This window comes from Equus asinus, chromosome 7 (genome assembly GCF_041296235.1).
Source record: "Equus asinus isolate D_3611 breed Donkey chromosome 7, EquAss-T2T_v2, whole genome shotgun sequence".
Classification (NCBI taxonomy): Eukaryota; Metazoa; Chordata; class Mammalia; order Perissodactyla; family Equidae; genus Equus; species Equus asinus.
In genome coordinates this window covers 15,386,740-15,408,019 of record NC_091796.1, presented here as the reverse complement: position 1 = coordinate 15,408,019, position 21,280 = coordinate 15,386,740, and the positions used below count along the sequence as shown (strand labels likewise).

Here is a 21,280-nt window from a genome sequence, read left to right as displayed (position 1 = left end):
TTCTTTCAACAGTGTTATAGTTTTCAGAATATAATTTATGCACTGTTTTTGTTTATTCTTAAGTATTTTATTCTTTTTGGTAGTATTATAAATAGAATTTTCTTTATTGTGTTTGCCCGTTGCTATCATATATAGAAATACAGTTGATTTTTGTATGTGCATTTAATTTTGAGACTCATTGAGCTAGACTAAAAAAAGCAAAATGAAAGTTTATGAATAGCATATTTTGACTTTCAAACCATTCTGCTTTGAGGCTGCTATTTCTGGATTAGATTAAATTCAGAGATGTCAGTTACAAACATCTCTACCACCTCCTCTTCTCTAACCTGAATAAACATGGATATAGGGGATCTTTCTAGCTGCCTACGTCTAGTTTGTTGCCCAGTAGATTGCTATATAATTTCTTTTTTTAATTTTAGGCATCCAATACATTAATGAATTATGTCACCTTTTCATATGGGAATATGAGAACAGATATACTTCTTTTCCAGTCAAAGAAAGATTTATATTCTATGAAGAAGACATATGGGAACAAAACCCAGTATGTGTCATTTTTTTTGTTATTTTTTGTTATGATTCAGTGTAGTCATCCCGGTAACAAAACCTCATCATCTTGCATATGCAAACAGGAATGGATTGAAGTCTGCTTACTTTAAAAATAAAATCATATCACTAGTCACGGGTTCTGGTTAAATCATTGATTAACTTGCTTCATAAGCCCTTAGGTAAAAAAGAGGACTGGCACATATTATAGACCATATCTATAATATCCAGAAGCTGGGTTTTCCAAATTAAAAAATATACTAATGGCTAGGGAAGGAGAAAGTTGCTCCTGACATCCTAAAGACAACCAAGTCTTAGGCAAGCCCACAATCTCTAGACATCTTGCCAAATTTTCATCTTTGCTTTACCCTTTTTCTTTAACAGATAACCCCTGTGACCTCATTTTTTAGGCTCTCCCTGATTCCCTTATTCCTGATCCAGGTATAGTCACTCAAAGATTCTCGGAAGTGGAAAAGAAAGAAGTTTTATTGTATTCTTAACAGGATTTATGGTGAAAAATAATTCTCTGTTGGAGGATGGGAGGGTATATTGTTTATGCTTGATTTATTTATTTTTTACTCTAGATTAATCACAAATACCCAGAAAGAAGACTACTTGTGGCAGAATCCTGTGGAGCGTTGGCACCTTACCTTCCTGTAAGAATTGTCATTTTTTCTTAAAACTTTTTTCCTTTTTTAATAATAGAGAAAACTTTTTTCAAGTGTCTTATATGTTTTAATCCAAATTCTCCTGGCGTGTGCTCTCCTAATAAAGGAAAAAGATGAGCCAAAAAGAAAAGGGTCACATTGATAGAATATGGCAATGCAGACAAGTTCATTAACATTTGCATGAGTATAGATATATTAAACTGAGTGAGCCATTCTCAAAGTGTGGTCTGGGGCCCCTGGGGTATTCCTTGAGATCGTTTTAAAGAGGTCCATGAGGTGAAAATTATTTCCGTAATAATATTAAAACACTTTTGTGTTTTTCTCTGTGTTGACATTTACACTGTTGGTGTGAAAGCTATAATGGGCAACAATGCTAGTGCATTAGCACCGATCAAGGCAGTGACGTCCAAATATACTGGTTAATTCTTGTATTCTTTACTGCCGTGCACTCACAGAGAAAGCTAATTTCACTTAAAAGTAAGCTTGATGAATCAGTAAAATTATTAATTCTATATTTTGACCCTTGAGTATGCATCTTTTTAATATTCTCTGTGATAAAATTGAATATACTGATATCGGCCCTTTTGCTGCATACTGAAGTATCATGGCTATTTCAGGAAAAGCACTTCAAATAGTTTGAGTTGTGAGCTGAACCAGCTGCTTTTTTTCATGGAATGCTGATTTTACTTGACCACTGACAAACAAGCTATGGTTTTTCAGACCTGGGTACATGGCACACATTTTCATGAAAATGAATAACGTGTGCCTGTCACTTCAAGGAAAACAAGTAGACAGCATTTATTGCCAATGATAAAATTGGAACTTTTAGGTGAGAACAGGAATTTTGGAAAACTTATATCCATTACTGTGAGCTTGACAGCTTCCAAGTATGTAATCACTTTTCTGATGAGATCAGTGGTGATACTAACAAATATGATTTTTTGAGGTTATAATAAAATGTGTTAATATTGAAGAATGTCTGCATAAGTCTGCGATCCAATATTTCCCAAATGACCAGTGCGTAATACTGAAATCGTGTCTGGGTGAAAAAAGGAGGCAAAGTCCAAGATGGACCAATAGAACTTAATGTGTCAGAGTTTAAAGGGTTTATTAGCAATGAGCCATATCATTCAGATTCCACTCTGCAACTAACCTTAAGAAACTACCACTTGTCCAGTTTTAGTATAGAATCAAAGTAAAATATCTGTTCTTATTGGAAAAGGCTATTAAAATACTCCTCCTGTTTTCAGTTACCTGTCTGTGTGAGGCCAGGTGTTCTTAAATACTTCAACCAAAACAATGTATCAGAACAATTGAATGCAAAGCAGATAAGAGAATCTACCTTAAGTCAGACATTAGAGATTTGCAACAAAATGTAAAACAACACCGTTCTCATTAATTTTTTTTATTTTATAAATAGTTACTTTCATTAAAATGTTACTCATGTTAACCTTTAATGAGTTTATTATTCTTTAATGAATTGATTAATATTTTTAAATTTCTCAGTTTTAATTTCTGATATGATAAATGTCAGTAGATATTACCCACCCAAACAAAAGCTGTTTGAGGTGCTTATTAGTTTTAAATGACTAGAGGAATCTTGCCACCAAAAAGATTGAGAACCACTGGACTATTGTGTGCTTTAGCTATCTTCCCATAGGTTCAGGGCTTAGAAGGGGTAGCAGAATGAGGTGACATCACAGTTATTTTAATTTAAACAACCGTAGTTTAAAGCAGAGCTTGACGAACTGCAGCCTGGAGACCAAATATAGTTTATATTCTGTTTTTGTAAATAAAGTTTAATTGGAACACAACCACACCAATTTGTTTTTGGGTAGTCTGTGTCTGCCTTCACACTACAACAGCAGAGTTGACTGGTTACAACAGAGACTTTATAGTCCCCAAAGCCAAGGATGTATACCATTTGGCCCTTTGCAGAAAGTTTGCTGACCTCTGCCTTAAAGAGTCATTTTTGTAAGATTGTTCTTAAAAAGGAATATAAAAAATAGAATTGTGCAATAATGCATGAACTGTTTATGTTGCATTTACGGTCAACTTCATATTCTTTAGTGAAGAGTAACCAATAGTCAAACAATTGTCTTTTTAAAAGGTAAAATTTATCATGTTTTTTTTTAATTCAGAAAAAGAAAAAAGAGTAATCCATAGTCTCACTCCCAGTAACCATATTTTTTTTTATTTTACTAAAAATAAATTTTCATGCAGTACAGAAAAGAATAAAATGAAAATCAAAGACTGACCCAGTGGCATAGCAATTAAGTTCACGTGTTCTGCTTTGGTGGCCCAGGATTTGCCCATTCAGATCCTGGGTGCGGACCTGTGTACTGCTTATCAAGCCACACTGTGGCAGGCGTCCCACATATAAAATAGAGGAAGATAGGCACAGATGTTAACTTAGAGCCAGTCTTCCTCAGCAAAAAAGTGGAGGATTGGTGGTGGATGTTAGCTCAGGGCTAATCTTCCTCAAAAAATAAAAGGAAATCAGAGGAGGATCCAAGATGGCGCCGTGAGTAGTCCTCTTTGTCTCTCGCCCTTCGAGTCTACAATTATTTGGACACTTATCGCTTGACAAAGGATATCCAGACAACATCTCAGGACGTCTGAGACACCCACGCAACTATACATCGGAAGGCGGATGGACTTTCCTCCAGGAGGATGTGGAAATAGGTGAAAACTCTCCGACCCCGACGGGCAGCCTAGTACCCGCAAGCGGCTTTCTTCCAACAGACGCCCCCAGAGGATCCACACACATCTAGGCCAGGAGCGAGAACACAACAGAGGAGCGACGGTGGAAACAGGTGACCAGAACCCTACCTAAACCCCCCGCAATTACTCCTAAACGCAGAGGGAAACTTTGGAGTTGCACACCTGAGCCCGCGGAGAGAGTCTCTCCCCGCCATTGGCGGGGAGACCCAGCCTGGTGCTCAGGGCGCCCGGAGGGTCCCAGAGAGAGACACGGAGGGCACAGAGGTCTCCCAGCTGCCGTTGCCCGCCCCGTGGGACTAGGGATTGCCGGAGATCTCGGAGAGGACCGGGGCGGGGGGAAGTTTCAAAGGCCGGTTCTGCGACCCGGAGGGGAAGCGCCGGAGCTCCGCCCGGGCAGCAGACAAAACTCTCTGTCTGCCATTAGCAGAGGGGCCACGCTGAACATTCACGGCTCCGGGAGAGGCCCGGAGAGAATCCCAGAGAGCGGGGCGACCCCAGCTGCCGTTGCCCGCCCCGTGGGGCTAGGGATTGCCGGAGATCTCGGAGAGGACCGGGGCGGGGGGAAGTTTCAAAGGCCGGTTCTGCGACCCGGAGGGGAAGCGCCGGAGCTCCGCCCGGGCAGCAGACAAAACTCTCTGTCTGCCGTTAGCAGAGGGGCCACGCTGAGCATTCACGGCTCCGGGAGAGGCCCAGAGAGAATCCCAGAGAGCGCGGCGACCCCCAGCTGCCGTTGCCCGCCCTGTGGGGCTAGGGATTGCCTGAGATCTCGGAGAGGACCGGGGCGGGGGGAACTTTCAAAGGCCGGTCCTGCGACCCGGAGGGGAAGCGCCGGAGCTCCGCCAGGCAGCAGACAAAACTCTCTGTCTGCCATTAGCAGAGGGGCCATGCCCAGCATTCAGGGCTTCCGGCAGAGGCCCGGAGAGAAGCCCTGAGGGCGGGGCGACCCCCAGCTGCCGTTGCCCGCCCCGTGAGGCTAGGGATTGCCGGAGATCTCGGAGAGGACTGGGGCTGGAGAGAGTTCCAGAGACCCAGCTTAGTAGCCTAGTGGGAAACCCTACAGGCTCACAGCAGCCTTAGGGAAAGCCTCTGCACAGCACCAGTAGAAGGCACCCAGCCGCCAGCCACAAGGCTGGAAGACCCCAGGGCAAAACCAGCATAGCTAGGTGTACTAACCACAGACTGTAGAAGATGCCAATAGCTCTCCTTGACCCATAGAGGACAAGTGAGTTTTGGTGGGTGCAGAGAGCAACGGAGCAACAAATATAAGTGATCCCACCCCTGGCCGCTGGAAAAGCCCATAACACCGTTGCAGACCCCAAGGAGAAAGCACATCTAGGTGGGCTGCAACAGTAGGCACCTGCAGCCTGAAGCCCCCCTGTGACGGCCCCCACGGCAGAGGAGGGAATACAAAGGGCCACTGTGGCTACGAAGAGGGGCCCAGGCCCAGTTAGCAACTACGGACAGGGTTCCTGGTTGGTGAAGTATAAACAGCGGCTCCCCCCACCACAGCAGCTGAAACAAGTGAAAGGAGCAACTAAACTCTATCTCCATGCAGAGGCACAAATCAACAACATCAAGCAATATGAAAAAATACATTAAATCTCCAGAACAGAAAGAAGGTAACAAATACACAGAAAACAATCCCAAAGAAAATGAGATATATAACCTAAATGATGACGACTTCAAAACAGCCATCATTAAGATTCTCAATGAGTTAAGAGAGAACTCTGACCGACAACTCAACGAGTTCAGGAGCTATGTCACAAAAGAGTTTGATACGATAAAGAAGAACCAAACAGAAATATTGGAAATGAAGAACACAATAGAGGAGATTAAGAAAAATCTAGATGCTCTGAACAGTAGGGCCGATAATATGGAGGAAAGAATTAGCAATTTGGAAGATGGCAATATAGAATTGTTGCAGGCAGAGGAGGAGAGAGAAGCAAGTCTTAAAAGAAATGAAGAAACTCTCCGAGAATTATCAGACACAATTAGGAGATGCAACGTAAGGATTATAGGTATACCAGAGGGAGAAGAGAAGGAGAAAGGGGCAGAAAACCTATTCAAAGAAATAATGGCTGAGAACTTCCCAAATCTGGTGAGGGAGATGGATCTGCAGGTGACAGAAGCCAATAGATCTCCAAACTTTATCAATGCAAGAAGACCAACTCCACGACATATAGTAGTGAAGCTAGCAAAAGTCAACGACAAGGAGAAAATATTAAGGACAGCCAGGCAAAAGAAACTAACCTACAAAGGAACCCCCATCAGGCTATCAGCAGATTTCTCAGCAGAAACTTTACAGGCTAGAAGAGAGTGGAATGATATATTCAAAAATCTGAAGGACAAAAATCTACAGCCGAGAATTCTCTACCCAGCGAAAATATCCTTCAAATACGATGGAGAAATAAAAACTTTCCCAGATAAACAAAAATTAAGGGAGTTTATTGCCACAAAACCTCCTCTTCAGGAAATCCTCAGGAAAACCCTCACTCCTGAAAAATCCAAAAAAGGAAAGGGGCTACAAAACCAAGAGCAGAGGAGATAAGTAGAAGGACAACAACAGAGAGTAGCAGCTCTACATCAGAACAGATTAAACCATGGGACGAGAAACAAAGGAAACTGAAGAAAACCGGAAAACAAGACACAAAATGGGAGTGGTAGGCCCCCACGTCTCAATAATCACTCTAAATGTAAATGGATTGAACTCCCCAATCAAAAGACACAGAGTGGCAGGATGGATCAAAGAACAAGATCCAACAATATGCTGCCTCCAGGAAACACACCTCAGCCCCAAAGACAAACACAGACTCAGAGTGAAGGGATGGAGAACAATACTCCAAGCTAATAACGAACAAAAGAAAGCAGGTGTCGCTATACTAATATCAGACAAGGTAGATTTCAAAGCAAAACAGATAAAGAAAGATAAAGAGGGACAGTATATAATGATAAAAGGGACTCTCCACCAAGAAGACATAACACTTATAAATATATACGCACCCAACACAGGAGCACCAAAATTTGTAAAGCAACTCTTAATAGAACTAAAAGAAGACATCAACAACAATACAATAATAGTAGGGGACCTCAACACACCATTAACACCAATGGACAGAACATCCAGACAGAAAATCAACAGGGAAATAATAGAATTAAATGAAAAATTAGACCAGATGGACTTAATAGATATATATAGAACACTTCATCCAAAAACAGCAGGTTACACATTCTTCTCAAGTGCACATGGAACATTCTCAAGGATTGACCATATTTTGGGAACCAAAGCAAACATCAATAAATACAAGAGAGTTGAAATAATATCAAGCATCTTTTCTGATCATAACGCTATTAAACTAGAAATCAACTACAAGAAAAAAGCAGAGAAAGGTGCAAAAATGTGGAGACTAAACAACACGCTTCTCAACAAACAATGGATCATTGAAGAAATTAAAGAAGAAATCAAATATTATCTGGAGACAAATGAAAATGAGAACACGACATACCAAATCATTTGGGATGCAGCAAAAGCAGTCCTAAGAGGGAAATTCATCGCAATACAGGCTCACCTCACTAAACAAGAAAAAGCTCACGTAAGCAACCTCAAACGACACCTAACAGAACTAGAAAAAGAAGAACAAACAAAGCCCAGAGTCAGTAGAAGGAGGGAAATAATAAAAATAAGAGCAGAAATAAACGATATTGAAACAAAAAAGACAATAGAAAGGATCAATGAAACAAAGAGTTGGTTCTTCGAAAGAATTAACAAAATTGACAAACCCCTAGCCAGACTCACCAAGAAAAAAAGAGAGAAATCGCAAATTAATAAAATCAGGAATGACAGAGGAGAAATCACAACAGATACCAATGAAATACAAGAGATCATAAGAGAATACTATGAAAAACTATATGCCAACAAATTGAACAACCTGGAAGAAATGGACAAATTCCTAGACTCATACAATCTCCCCAAACTGAATCAGGAAGAAATGGAGAATCTGAATAGACCTATCACAAGTAAAGAAATAGAAACGGTAATCAAAAACCTCCCCAAAAACAAGAGTCCAGGACCAGACGGCTTCTCTGGAGAATTCTACCAAACATTCAAAGAAGACTTAATACCCATTCTCCTCAAACTGTTCCAGAAAATTGAGAAAGATGGAGAACTCCCTAACACATTCTATGAAGCCAACATCACTCTGATCCCCAAACCTGACAAGGACAACACAAAGAAGGAGAACTACAGGCCGATATCACTGATGAACATAGATGCAAAAATCCTCAACAAAATTTTGGCAAACCGATTACAGCAATACATCAAAAAGATTATACACCATGATCAAGTGGGATTTATACCAGGGACACAGGGATGGTTCAACATCCGCAAGTCAATCAATGTGATACACTACATCAACAAAATGAAAAACAAAAACCACATGATCATCTCAATAGATGCAGAGAAAGCATTCGACAAGATCCAACACCCATTTATGATAAAGACCCTCAGTAAAATGGGTATAGAAGGAAAGTACCTCAACATAATAAAGGCCATATATGATAGACCCACAGCAAACATCACACTCAACGGACAAAAGCTGAAAGCCATCCCTCTGAGGACAGGAACAAGACAAGGGTGCCCACTTTCACCACTCCTATTCAACATAGTACTGGAGGTGCTGGCCAGAGCAATTCGGCAGGAAAAAGAAATAAAAGGAATCCAAATAGGTAACGAAGAAGTAAAACTCTCGTTGTTTGCAGACGACATGATCTTATACATAGAAAACCCCAAAGAATCCACAGAAAAACTATTAGAAATAATCAACAACTACAGCAAAGTAGCAGGGTATAAAATTAACGTGCATAAATCAGTAGCATTTCTATACACTAACAATAAACTAACAGAAAAAGAACTCAAGAACTCTATCCCATTCACAATCGAAACGAAAAGAATAAAATACCTTGGGATAAACTTAACCAAGGAAGTGAAGGATCTATACAATGAAAACTACAAGACTTTCTTGAAAGAAATTGACGATGACATAAAGAGATGGAAAGACATTCCTTGCACATGGATTGGAAGAATAAACATAGTTAAAATGTCCATACTACCTAAAGCAATATACAGATTCAATGCTATCCCAATCAGAATCCCAAGAACATTCTTCACAGAAATTGAACAAACAATCCTAAAATTCATATGGGGCAACAAAAGACCGTGAATTGCTAAAGCAATCCTGAGCAAGAAAAACAAAGCCGGCGGAATCACAATCCCCAATTTCAAAACATACTACAAAGCTACAGTGATCAAAACAGCATGGTACTGGTACAAAAACAGGTCCACAGATCAATGGAACAGAATTGAAAGCCCAGAGATAAAACCACACATCTATGGACAGCTAATCTTCGACAAAGGAGCAGAGGGCCTACAATGGAGAAAAGAAAGTCTCTTCAACAAATGGTGCTGGGAAAACTGGACAGCCACATGCAAAAGATTGAAAATCGACAATTCTTTTTCACCACACACCAAAATAAACTCAAAATGGATCAAAGACCTAAAGATTAGGCCTGAGACAATAAGTCTTTTGGAAGAGAATATAGGCAGTACACTCTTTGACATCAGTTTCAAAAGAATCTTTTCGGACACTGTAACTCCTCAGTTGAGGGAAACAATAGAAAGAATAAACAAATGGGACTTCATCAGACTAAAGAGCTTCTTCAAGGCAAGGGAAAACAGAATTGAAACAAAAAAACAGCTCACTAATTGGGAAAAAATATTTACAAGCCACTTATCCGACAAAGGGTTAATCTCCATAATATACAAAGAACTCACACTGCTTAACAACAAAAAAACAAACAACCCGATCAAAAAATGGGCAGAGGACATGAACAGACATTTCTCAAAAGAAGATATGAATATGGCCAATAGACACATGAAAAGATGTTCATCATCGCTAATCATCAGGGAAATGCAAATCAAAACTACACTAAGATATCACCTTACCCCCGTTAGATTGGCAAAAACATCCAAAACCAAGAACGATAAATGTTGGAGAGGTTGTGGAGAAAGAGGAACCCTCATACACTGTTGGTGGGAATGCAAACTGGTACAGCCACTATGGAAAACAGTATGGAGAGTTCTCAAAAAGTTAAAAATAGAAATACCCTATGACCCAGCCATCCCACTACTGGGTATCTATCCTAAGAACCTGATGTCAGAAATCTCAAGAGTCCGTTGCACCCCTATGTTCATCGCAGCATTATCTACAATAGCCAAGACGTGGAACCAGCCTACATGCCCAGAAACTGCTGATTGGATAAAGAAGATGTGGTATATATACACAATGGAATACTACTCAGCCATAAAAAAAAGACGAAATTGGCCCATTCACAACAACGTGGATGGACCTCGAGGGCATTATGTTAAGCGAAATAAGTCAGTCAGAGAAAGACGAACTCTATATGACTCCACTCATAGGTGGAAATTAGTATATTGAGAAGGAGATCTGATCGGTGGTTACCAGGGAAAAGGGGGGGTGGGGGGAGGGTACGGAGGGGGAAGTGGTGTACCCACAATATGACTAACAAAAATGTACAACTGAAATCTCAAAAGGTTGTAATCTATCATAACATTAATTGAAAAATAAAAGGAAATCAAAGACTTTCCTTCCCTGACCCCTGGTCATTCTCTGCAAAGATATCTATCTACTGTTAATAGTTTTTTGTGCTTTTTTTTTCTGGCGAAGATTTTCCCTGAGCTAACATCTGTGCCCATCTTCCTCTATTTTGTATGTGGGTCACCACCACAGCATGGCTGACAAGTGGTGTAGGTCCACACCCGGGATCCGAACTCACAAACCCAGGCTGCCCAAGTAGAGTGCACTGAACTTAACCACTATGCCATGGGGCTGGCCCCTGATAGTTTTTAATTAATACTTACAGAAAATAAAATACTTACAGAAAATAAAAATATTTGTGTGTACCAGCTTGCATTTTTATATTCTTTAAAACTTTCTTACCCAAAATTATCCCTGACAGTAAACAGCATTGACAGGTTCTTGTGTAGGTATCTGTGCGTTTTTTAAATTTCTCATACTTTTAATACCTCTACCTCTTTCATTTGTGATTTTGACAGTGTTAAATTGCCCCCAACCAATATAGCATGGATTTATACTCCTATCAAACATGCATTGGAGTTCTTATTTTCTCATACATTCACTAGGAACTGGGCATGATGAATTTGTTTTTTAATGTTTTCCTATTTTATAGGAGAAAACTGGTATCTTGTTGTTGTGATAAATCATATAGATAGATATATATGAGTGAGTTTGAGCCTCCTGTTATTTATTGTTTCCAGACAGAGATGAAAATCACATTCTCACAAAGAATAAGTAAGCTATTCCACACTGCTTCTGATACTAGAATGCTAAGCAGTATTAACAATAGACTGAATGTTTCCTCAGTGGATCTTTATTTGCCTTGTACCCCACTGTAAGTAGTAAACAGTAAAATCTCAGCATGGTCATGGCTTCAATGGAGTAATGTCTCCTGTCTTGGACCGTGGGTTCCCTGTGGTGTACTGAAACTGCCATGGTTTGCTTCCACCCAGATCAGTGTGAAGCAAATATCCAGCTGAAGTTTACTTACCTCTGTCCTATTACCTGTGCTGATACCAACCCAGAAGCCCTTTTAAGATACAATAAGGCATTTTGGGGGGCAATTTTTAGCCTAAAGATAAATAAACAAGGCTGTATCAAAAGTCATATTCCCCAACCTAAATGTGACCAAAATTTGGTAAAATTACGTATGTTTTTGTTTCTAAAAAGTCAAAACAAAAACTAGGTCATTTAAAAATTTCTGTAAGACCCTGCTCTGCATACTGGGTCACACTGTAAATCTATGAAAATGGTCACATCCTCTATATTTTATTCTCTATCTTTATTTTATTCTCTATCTTTATTTTATCTCTATCTTTATTTTATTTTATTTTATCTTTATTTATATTTATATTTAAAAAGGACCTAAACAGGTTTAAAGAATTTTATAAATTGATCAAATTACAATAATGGTACAAAGAAAGCAAGGAAAGGCAAGAATTTGTATAACGATAATTCTTTAACCTTAGCCATTAATTAGGCTAAAACGTTCTTTTAACATTTTTTAAGTGTGGAAAAAATTGCATGAAATTAAGACACCACAGAGGTCTACTTTTTATATTAAATAGTAGCATCTGAAAATAGCATTGCAATTCTTTTTAAAGTACTTTTAGAGTTTACTCTCATATTTTATCATCTTGTTTGAATTTTTTTTCTCACTTAAAAAAATAGGAATACCAGGATTTTACAATGTTTCCACACTCCTACCCCGAGCAACTGTTTTTATTATCAGAGTGGTTTTTGTAACCCCTCCTGTTACTATAACTCTGCACACTCTTCCCTCACTTGAACAGGTAGTGGTAGAAGAGTCTTGTCCATTTATAGCAGAGTGTTGACTTGGTTGATTTTCCAAAAATTCCTGCTACTGTACACTATAAGGATTCGAGGGATTTGCACATGTTTAGTAAAGATATGAAAACGTGCTGGGAGATGATTAATACTGAATTCAGTGTAGATCTCTAGAGAGGGAGGATGGAGGAAGGGAGAGAGAGCGAAGGACAGTGATACTTTACCTGTATCTGTAATAGTTTATGTCTTTGAAAATGAAGACTTGGAGCAAACGTAGCAAAATGTTACTGTATTATCTAGTCTGGGTTTTGAATACATAGATGTCGGTCATATTATCTTCCATACTTTTCTGCTACTAGGGTAAATAAATAGTAAAGACATGTTCTTGTTTATTTTCAGAAAGAAATCCGTAGCTCCTTGGTTCTTTCAATGTTGCAACAGATGTTAATGGAAGATAAGGCAGATTTGGTAAGAGAAGCTGTGATCAAAAGCCTTGGTATCATTATGGGATACATTGATGATCCAGACAAATATCAACAGGTATGTTTTTCAGAATGAACCCCATTTACTCCATTATAAAATTCCAAATAATATAACATTCCAAATCTCTAATTCAGACACCCTATAATCTATAGTAAGGATGGCAGGTATGTCAACTTTAGCCAGTTGGAGTTGGCTGCCTGGTTTCAGTTCTGCAATTCAAAGGAAAGAATGCTATGATTCATTTACAGTATCTGCCACAGCTTTGTGGCAGGAAATTTGGCGACAAGCACGCCATGTTTACTACCCTTTATCTTTGGTTTCCTCCTCAGTGGATATATGACATGTTCTTTAAAGAAAATGGGAAGAGGAAGGTTATGGATGGCTTGCTTTCTTGCTTAAAATCTTTTCTAAATGTACTGCAATGTACTTTTTACTGAGGTGTGTTTTTTTTTAAGTTTATTCTTCTAAAAATTTACATGTTTCCTGTTTCCTTTTGGCAGGGTTTTGAATTGTTGCTTTCAGCCTTGGGCGATCCCTCAGAAAGAGTAGTTAGTGCAACACATCAAGTATTTTTACCGGCTTATGCTGCCTGGACCACAGAACTTGGAAATTTACAGTCTCATCTTATTCCTACATTGCTAAACAAGATTGAAAAACTTCTCAGGGTAAATGCTTCCTTTGTTTATATAGTTTATAGAAATTTGAAAGGTGTGTTTTAAGGAGTCTTAAAAGAATGTTGGGGAGCAAAGATAGAAAGTACCACTAAGCTGAACATTCTAATAAATTACCAGTTAAAGATTCTATTGGACTGGAGCCAAGAGACATTTGAGGAAGTTTCCCTTTGCTGAAGCTAGAGGAGAAAGGGCATGAGCTGAAATAGCACCTTTGTGGAACTAACTCGTACGTGATTCAGAAGCTGGCTCTTCCTTGCCTCTTCTGAAGGCTTAAATGTTTTAGATAAAGTATCAGCTCCAGTTCCCAGAATACAGAGATAACTGAAATATGAGTCTCTAAAGCTTTCTTATTTATACACTGTCAAAATTCTTTAACTGTGTTTATTTCACTGCAGTAGTTCATTTCCTCACTTTTTAAAATGAACTTTTCATTCTTCCTAAGTAAAAGGATTAAAGTCGAAGAAATGATAGAAACTTGTTGATTTAATTTTTGAACTAAAAATCCCTTTTAGAGTCTAGAAGAAAAACTAACATTTCTTTCATGCCTGTTATGTGCCGTTAAGGTGGACACTTTATATATAAAATGTATTGTATATTTTTATAACCCTTTGAATTGCATTTTGGTTTTTGTGTGGAAAGCAAGTCTTTAAGTACCTTGCCCAGGGTCCCACAGCTGTCCATGACAGAACCAAGGTGTAATATCAGTCTCTAACTCGAAACTCTTACCCTTTCTACCCCAGAGTTTTAAAGGATCTGTAAGGCTCTTACATAAAGCATTGTAACTACTCTGTAGATGCTCTTAAATGTATGCACGTGTATTTGTTTAATTTAAAAATTAGGCTGTTTTTTCTAAAAATTTCAAAATGGGTATTAAAAAACACTATAAATAGACAAGTACTCCCTTTTAGGAAACCTAGGGAATTTTTTAAACGTTTGCGTTCCTTTGATCTGAGAGTTATTCATACACGGTTTTTCTTATTCCACTTCATAACTAATTTCATTTCTAATTAATTTCACAGCTAATTCCACATTGCTACTGAACTTATCTGCAGGATTCAGCATAGATAGTAATTCTTTCATGAAGAAATTACGAATTTAGGACTTGATAGTAAATAATTGATATATCTGGTATTTCTGGCAGTTGTTATTTTATAATATAGTAATGCTATCTCAACTGGATTTCAACAGAAAAATGCTTTCGTCTCTAACGATTCTATTTTTCACTTTAATATTTGGTTTCTGTGTACCATGCTGATCCTTTCACTCTTTTTTTTTCTCTGTCTCTTTTGTTTCCTTTTGAAATGTCTTCTCTTGGGTTTTATCTATGTGTTGAATTATTTTAAAGTGCTTTCAATGCTATCAAATACAGATATCAGCAAATCTATAGAAGAAGACAGGAAGTAGGAGAGGGAAAGTAGCAAGCACTGCTGCTGGTTTGATAGTTGAGCATTTAAATGATTCCTGTGGCTTGCTTTAATTTCTTTATCCTAAACTTACAAAATTTGAAAAGATAAGACCCTCTTAAAAGAAAAAAAACCCTGTAAAGAGGTTCCATACAAATGGAAATGACTGATGTCCACCCTAAAGTTTTCCATATAAAAGATTCCATTACTTAGACGTACCTTAGAGCTTCTTCACATTTTCACATTCTTGGAGAAATTAAGATTCATGGACATCTCCATTAGGTGTTATGCTATGAGTCTAACACATAGGTCATTAATGTTTTCTTATTTGCCACAGTAAGGAAGGATGTCATAAATACATAATTTCCAAAGACTAAAATTAGCTTCTACCTCCTTATGTTTCAGGAAGGAGAGCACGGGCTGGATGAACATAAGCTCCACATGTATCTTTCTGCCTTGCAGTCCTTGATCCCATCTCTCTTTGCGTTAGTGCTACAGAATGCTCCTTTCTCCAGCAAAGCCAAACTTCATGGTGAAGTGCCACAGATAGAAGGTACTAAACTTAAATTCTGAAAGAAAGATGTAGAACATTAGCAGCTTAGCTTCCCAAAGAAATGTTCTTGATTAAAATTCTAAAAATCACTTTTTATGACACTGTAATTACTAAAATATATTATATTTGTGGAATCTCATGGTCATAGATTGTATGATATCTAAGGTAAACTATATGGCTTCATCTTTTATGGATAAGCCTCGTGGTATTATTTTATAATATTTACACTTTCTTTCCATTCTTAATCTATAGTCTATTTATAATGTTTTCTTCAGTGGATGAAATAAATGTGTTTTTTTTTTTTTATTAATAGAGCTGAATCAATTAAAAGATTCACTTAACAGTTACTAGTGCCAGTTTATGAACCTCGTCATTTCCACTTTCTTTACATTTTTTCTTCCCTGGGTGTTTCATCTTATTTTCAGTAGGGGAAAGTAAATGTAATTACTCTTTCCTACTATGTCCTTGATAGGAATATAAGCATATACAGCAGAATTTTTTTTTTTCCAAAGAAGGAAGATGAGTTATTTTCAGAAATACATGAAATTGATAGTAATAGCCAGTATTTTCCTATCTCCATCGTCCAGCTAACCAGTAAGTGACCTTTGATCCGTGGCATTTGGTAACCCCACCAAACCTGACCCCCAGGATAAATGGATATAGATAAGCTATTACTATGTATGAAATCTCTTTGCAGCTTTTGCAGATTGTGAAATTATCCTTCTCTCTTACTGGCTTCTGACAACCAAAAGAATTATAACATGAAGAACATCAACAGATAGTGTTTTTAGAATTGCAGTTTTCATATAAAGTAAACTGTGGGCTACCTATAATCTTTGGGATATGAAACAGTGTGTCCAGGGATACACAAAGCACAACATAAAAATGGTATATACTGTTTGAATGTCAGTTTAACTTCAAAAATTGAGAATGGGGTAGAGTTAGTTTAATATTTTAAAATGATACTATTGAGGAGAATGAAAATTCAAACTTTTAAGATAAGTCTTAATAAAGAGCTCACAGCTAGCTACTTCAGGTTCTGCCCCTTCCCTCATTAAGGCACTTCCTCTGCCTAGGGACTTTCCTATCTTTCTGATTCCCCCTCTGTCTCTTTCTATCTTGCTGTCTTGGTTTGCTGTGGTGCCATAACAAAGTACTACAGAGTACTTTAACAACAGAAATTTATTGTCTCACGGTTCCGAAGGCTAGAAGTCTAAGGTCAAGGAGTCAATAGGGTTGGTTCCTTCCAAAGGCTGTGAGGGAAAAGCTGTTCCATGCCTCTCTCCTCGCTTCTGGTGGTTTGCTGGCAATCTTTGGTGTTCGTTGACTTGTAGATACATCATCCCAGTCTTTGCTGTCAGCTTCATATTCCCTTTTTCCTGTGTGTGTGTCTCTGTATCTAAATTTCCTCTTTTTATAAGGGGGCCTCTACTCAGTATGACCTCATCTTATCTAACTATATCTGCAAAAACACTATTTCCAAATAAGGTCACATTCTGAAGTTCTAGGGGTTAGGACTTCAACATATGAAATTTGGTGGGGGGGGGGGGTGAGGGACACAGTTCAACTCATAACAGTTGCTATCATTGATTCATCCATTTATTTAATAAATAATTCTTCAATGTTGCTCGTTGCCAAGGAAATGCTGAAGATTACAAAATTTTCAAAACAACTGCTTTACCATCCTGAACATATTCTTTCTAGTATTTATGTGACTTTTTCTTGTGGTTATGTCTTCATCATACCAAAAATAATTTTTTATTTTCAGTTCTAGTTGACTTAATTTGATTCTCTGACTTTTAACAGTAGCTATAAATGTTAATGTTATTGTACTCACATCTAGGTTATAATGCATTTATTATAAATGAGGACGTATTATATCCTTATTTAAGGTCTATATAACTATGTCTGTCTTTATATACATCCATATAATTTGGGATATAATTTATATAAGTAAAGATTTGTTTTCTTTTAAATGATGGAAACACACACACACAAATATTTTTATTACCAATTTACTCCACAGTGTTAGTTAATATTTATGTCAGGCACTATTTTAAACACTTGGGATACGCTCATGAATAAAGCAGGAATCTCTCCCATCATAGAGCTTACATTCTAGTGAGAGGGAAATACATTAAAGAGTCATAACAGCTGTTGTATTGCTGTGTAACTGTGGTTATTTTGTTGACGATAAAATGCTGATGTTTTGCCACACTATTAAAAATGGCATTCTGGGGGCTGGCCCCGTGGCCGAGTGGTTAAGTTCGTGCGCTCTGCTGCAGGCAGCCCAGTGTTTCTTTGGTTCGAATCCTGGGTGCGGACATGGCACTGCTCATCAAACCACGCTGAGGCAGCATCCCACATGCCACAACTAGAAGGACCCACAATGAAGAATATACAACTATGTACTGGGGGGCTTTGGGGAGAAAAAGGAAAAAAAATAAAATCTTAAAAAGAAAAATGGCATTCTGGGGACCTTTCTGTATTGCTTTAAGTTAGATGCTCAAATTTTTAAAAATCCTGTTAAATAGAATAGTGTTTGAGGCTCCTAGACCATTCTGACTGCTTGTATGTAATAACTGAGTTATCCAAGTAATTGCTTATTTCTTGACATTGCTTTGCCTCTGTTGGACCTAGCTTTAAATCTTTGAATGTCACTTTTCCTACAGTAAATCTTGACTTTCTACTTTACTTTTAACTATTCCATTGGTTTTCAATAATTTGTCATTATTTTTGAAGGAATAACATTCATTCCATCATAGTATAGCAGATTGTGACCAATGTGATATAACCCTGTTTGAACTTATATCAGATATGCTTTGACATGATATAGAAATATGAAGTACAAATATCCCTCACCATCTAAATCTATTTAACTCCTGGGTTGAGAATAGTGAGAACTTGAGCAGAAACCTCAGATAGTGAGGGATACCATGTTACCCAAGTTCATTTATTTGTTTGTTTTTATATTATGATAGCAAATAGGAGAGTTCAGCTAGCAAGGGATAACCTTTATCTGTACTTAATATATTGTTAAAAGCCTAGGCAGCATAGGAAGACAATCTTAATTTTGTCTTTGAGTATTTTTAAAATTAGTGTGTTTCATATTTTCTTAAGTTTAATATTATCATTAAGCCATTAATATGTTTTGAGAAACATATTAATGCATCCTTATTTGTGTCTTTTTAGGCTGTTAGCCTCTACACAGTAGTTGTTGGGTCATTAGGAGTTTCTGACTAACAGTTAATGAGCTGTTGGCCTGCATTATTCACTTAACAGCCATCCAAGAAGTGTGACTTAGGGATCTAATTATGATCTATAGGATCACAAATTTTATTGATATGTTCAAACTTTAAAATATACTAGTGTATATTCATGTTTTATTTATATAATTTTAAAAGTACGTTTTTCAGTTTTCCCCCAGAACTTTTAAAGTGTATACATGAGACCGTGGTTATAATATTTATAATGCATTTTGCCTTATCTTACTGGTCACTGGTTTTAATACTTTGTGTTAACTTAATGTTTATCAAACTATGAAAGTCTTTTTTAAATAAAGCATTCAATATTGGAGATTAAATACTTAAGAAGCCTGTTCAGCTCCAGCTTTAATGTATTTTATATCATTATTCTCTGGTAGTAAACAATTTGTTCCCTGCTGTTGACCTATTAGTTTCTTACTCCCTGAAGGGAAAATGTTATCATATTTACTAGTTCATTGAAATAAACAGTCTGGTGGAATTACAGTATTTCTATTTGTTTTAAATCAAATTCAAATCTGTATTTCAGCTAAGATGTTATCGTTGGACCAATTTTAATTTAACCTAAAAGAAAATTTACTCTTCACTAGCAAACTATTTCATTACAGTATTTGTTTATTAACTATTGAGTCTCATAAAATCTTCTTAATTTTTGAGCTTTGTTAAATTTGTTCTGTTATTTATAGTGACTAGGTTCCCTCGGCCTATGTCGCCTCTTCAAGATGTGTCTACTATTATTGGAAGTCGTGAGCAATTGGCAGTGCTACTGCAACTTTATGACCACCAGCTGGAACACGAGGGTACAACAGGCTGGGAGAGTTTACTATGGGTTGTCAATCAATTGTAAGTTACTACCTCCATGTTTATTTGGTACACCTCAGTCAGTTGAATGGAAGGTATCTCACTATATTTAGCCTGGGCACTGATGGACAAAATATAACAAGATATAACTTGGCATCATCTATGGTAAACTTCTTTAGGAGAGGAGATTTACACCATTGGATGTGTAGTTATTTATCTATGAAGATGGTACTGCTATATTATGTCAAAAGGACCTATCTGGGGGCCGGCCCCATGGCCAAGTGATTAAGTTCACATGCTCCGCTTTGGCGGCCCAGGGTTCACTGGTTTGGTTCCTGGGTGCAGACCTATGCACTGCTCATCAAGCCTTGCTATGGCAGCATCCCACATAGAAGAACTAGAATGACTTACAGCTAGGATATACAACTATGTACTGGAGCTTTGGGGAGAAAAAAGAAAAAAGATAAAAGATGGGCCAGCCCTGTGGCTGAGTGGTTAAGTTTGCACACTTCGCTTCGGCGGCCCAGGGTTTCGCCAGTTCGGATCCTGGGTGCAGACCCAGCACCACTCATCAAGCCATGCTGAGGTGGTGTCCCACATAGCAGAGCCAGAAGGACCTACCACTAGAATATGCAACTATGTACTGGGGGGTTTTGGGGAGAAGAAGGAAAACAAAGAAGGTTGACAACAGATGTTAGCTGAGGTGCCAATCTTAAAAAAACAAATGAGAGATTGGCCACAGATTTTAGCTCAGGGCCAATCTTCCTCACCAAAAAATAAATTAAAAAAGGACCTGTCTGCTGGCTTGTTGTCTAATAGTGGTGATGGATTTTAAACTATATCCAGACTTCTCATTTTTGAGGGTGAAATGGATGCCATGTTGGCCATGCTCTTATACAGAGCATCAAATACATTGATTTAAGTCTCATTAACTCTATACTCAGAACTCTACCATTAAGGTTTCATATATTTTATTGCAATAAGTTTGTACAGTAGAATGTATACTTAAGACCTTTTCAAAGGCTCCCTCCCCTCTCCTTCCCACCCCCAAAAATGGGTTCCAAACAACTCTTTTGCTTTCCAATTTTACTGGCTATGAAAAGCAAAACAGAAAAGGTTGTTAGATTTGCTTTGTTTCAGAAATTGGCAAGGAAATAGTAATTTATGTGTATCCCCTATCTATTTTTCTTTCCTTTCATATTCAGGTTGCCACAACTTATAGAAATAGTTGGCAAAATTAATGTTACTTCAACTGCCTGTGTCCATGAATTCTCCAGATTTTTCTGGCGCCTTTGCCGGACATTTGGCAAAATTTTTACAAACACTAAGGTAAAAACTTGTATTCCATATTTTCTTATATGCAAGAGACGTTGAAATGTGATGTGTTAATTAAACTGTAACAGAGTAAATAAAAGCTTGAGCCCTTCTTTTACTCTAATTATCTTTTAATATCTTATAAAACTATGATAGTAAAAGAAAATTCTAGTCAGTATTATTCTTACGTTTATTGATTTTTCAGAAGATGCTTTAGCCTAAACTTAGTTTGTATTCAGAATTTGATATAAGACCTCCTCACTGTAAATATCTCAAAGATCTCCAGCATAGGAATTATCAGCTAGGGAACTCAACTGCACTTCTTTGATTATGCTTCTGGTACTTTACCATCTACCACAGATTCAGGAAGCAGCTCTTTGCTCAGCCCACTTTGCTCAAAACCTCAGGCGATTGTG

At 37.8% G+C, this 21,280-nt stretch overlaps 1 protein-coding gene across 15 annotated transcripts in view; it reads left to right on the top strand.

The window, feature by feature from the left end:
- RELCH (RAB11 binding and LisH domain, coiled-coil and HEAT repeat containing) overlaps positions 1-21,280 on the top strand; it is a 121,474-nt gene that overhangs the window by 61,537 nt on the left and 38,657 nt on the right. For all 15 annotated transcript variants that reach the window (XR_011504379.1, XR_011504378.1, XM_070512914.1 and 12 more), the window contains 6 exons: positions 1,128-1,199; positions 12,773-12,913; positions 13,357-13,521; positions 15,339-15,486; positions 19,436-19,592; positions 20,756-20,879. Coding sequence is in view for 13 of the 15 variants with exons in the window: in XM_070512914.1 (XP_070369015.1) it covers positions 1,128-1,199; positions 12,773-12,913; positions 13,357-13,521; positions 15,339-15,486; positions 19,436-19,592; positions 20,756-20,879 (807 nt within the window). In the remaining 2 variants the exon portion in view is untranslated. The remainder of the gene's footprint in view (positions 1-1,127; positions 1,200-12,772; positions 12,914-13,356; positions 13,522-15,338; positions 15,487-19,435; positions 19,593-20,755; positions 20,880-21,280) is intronic.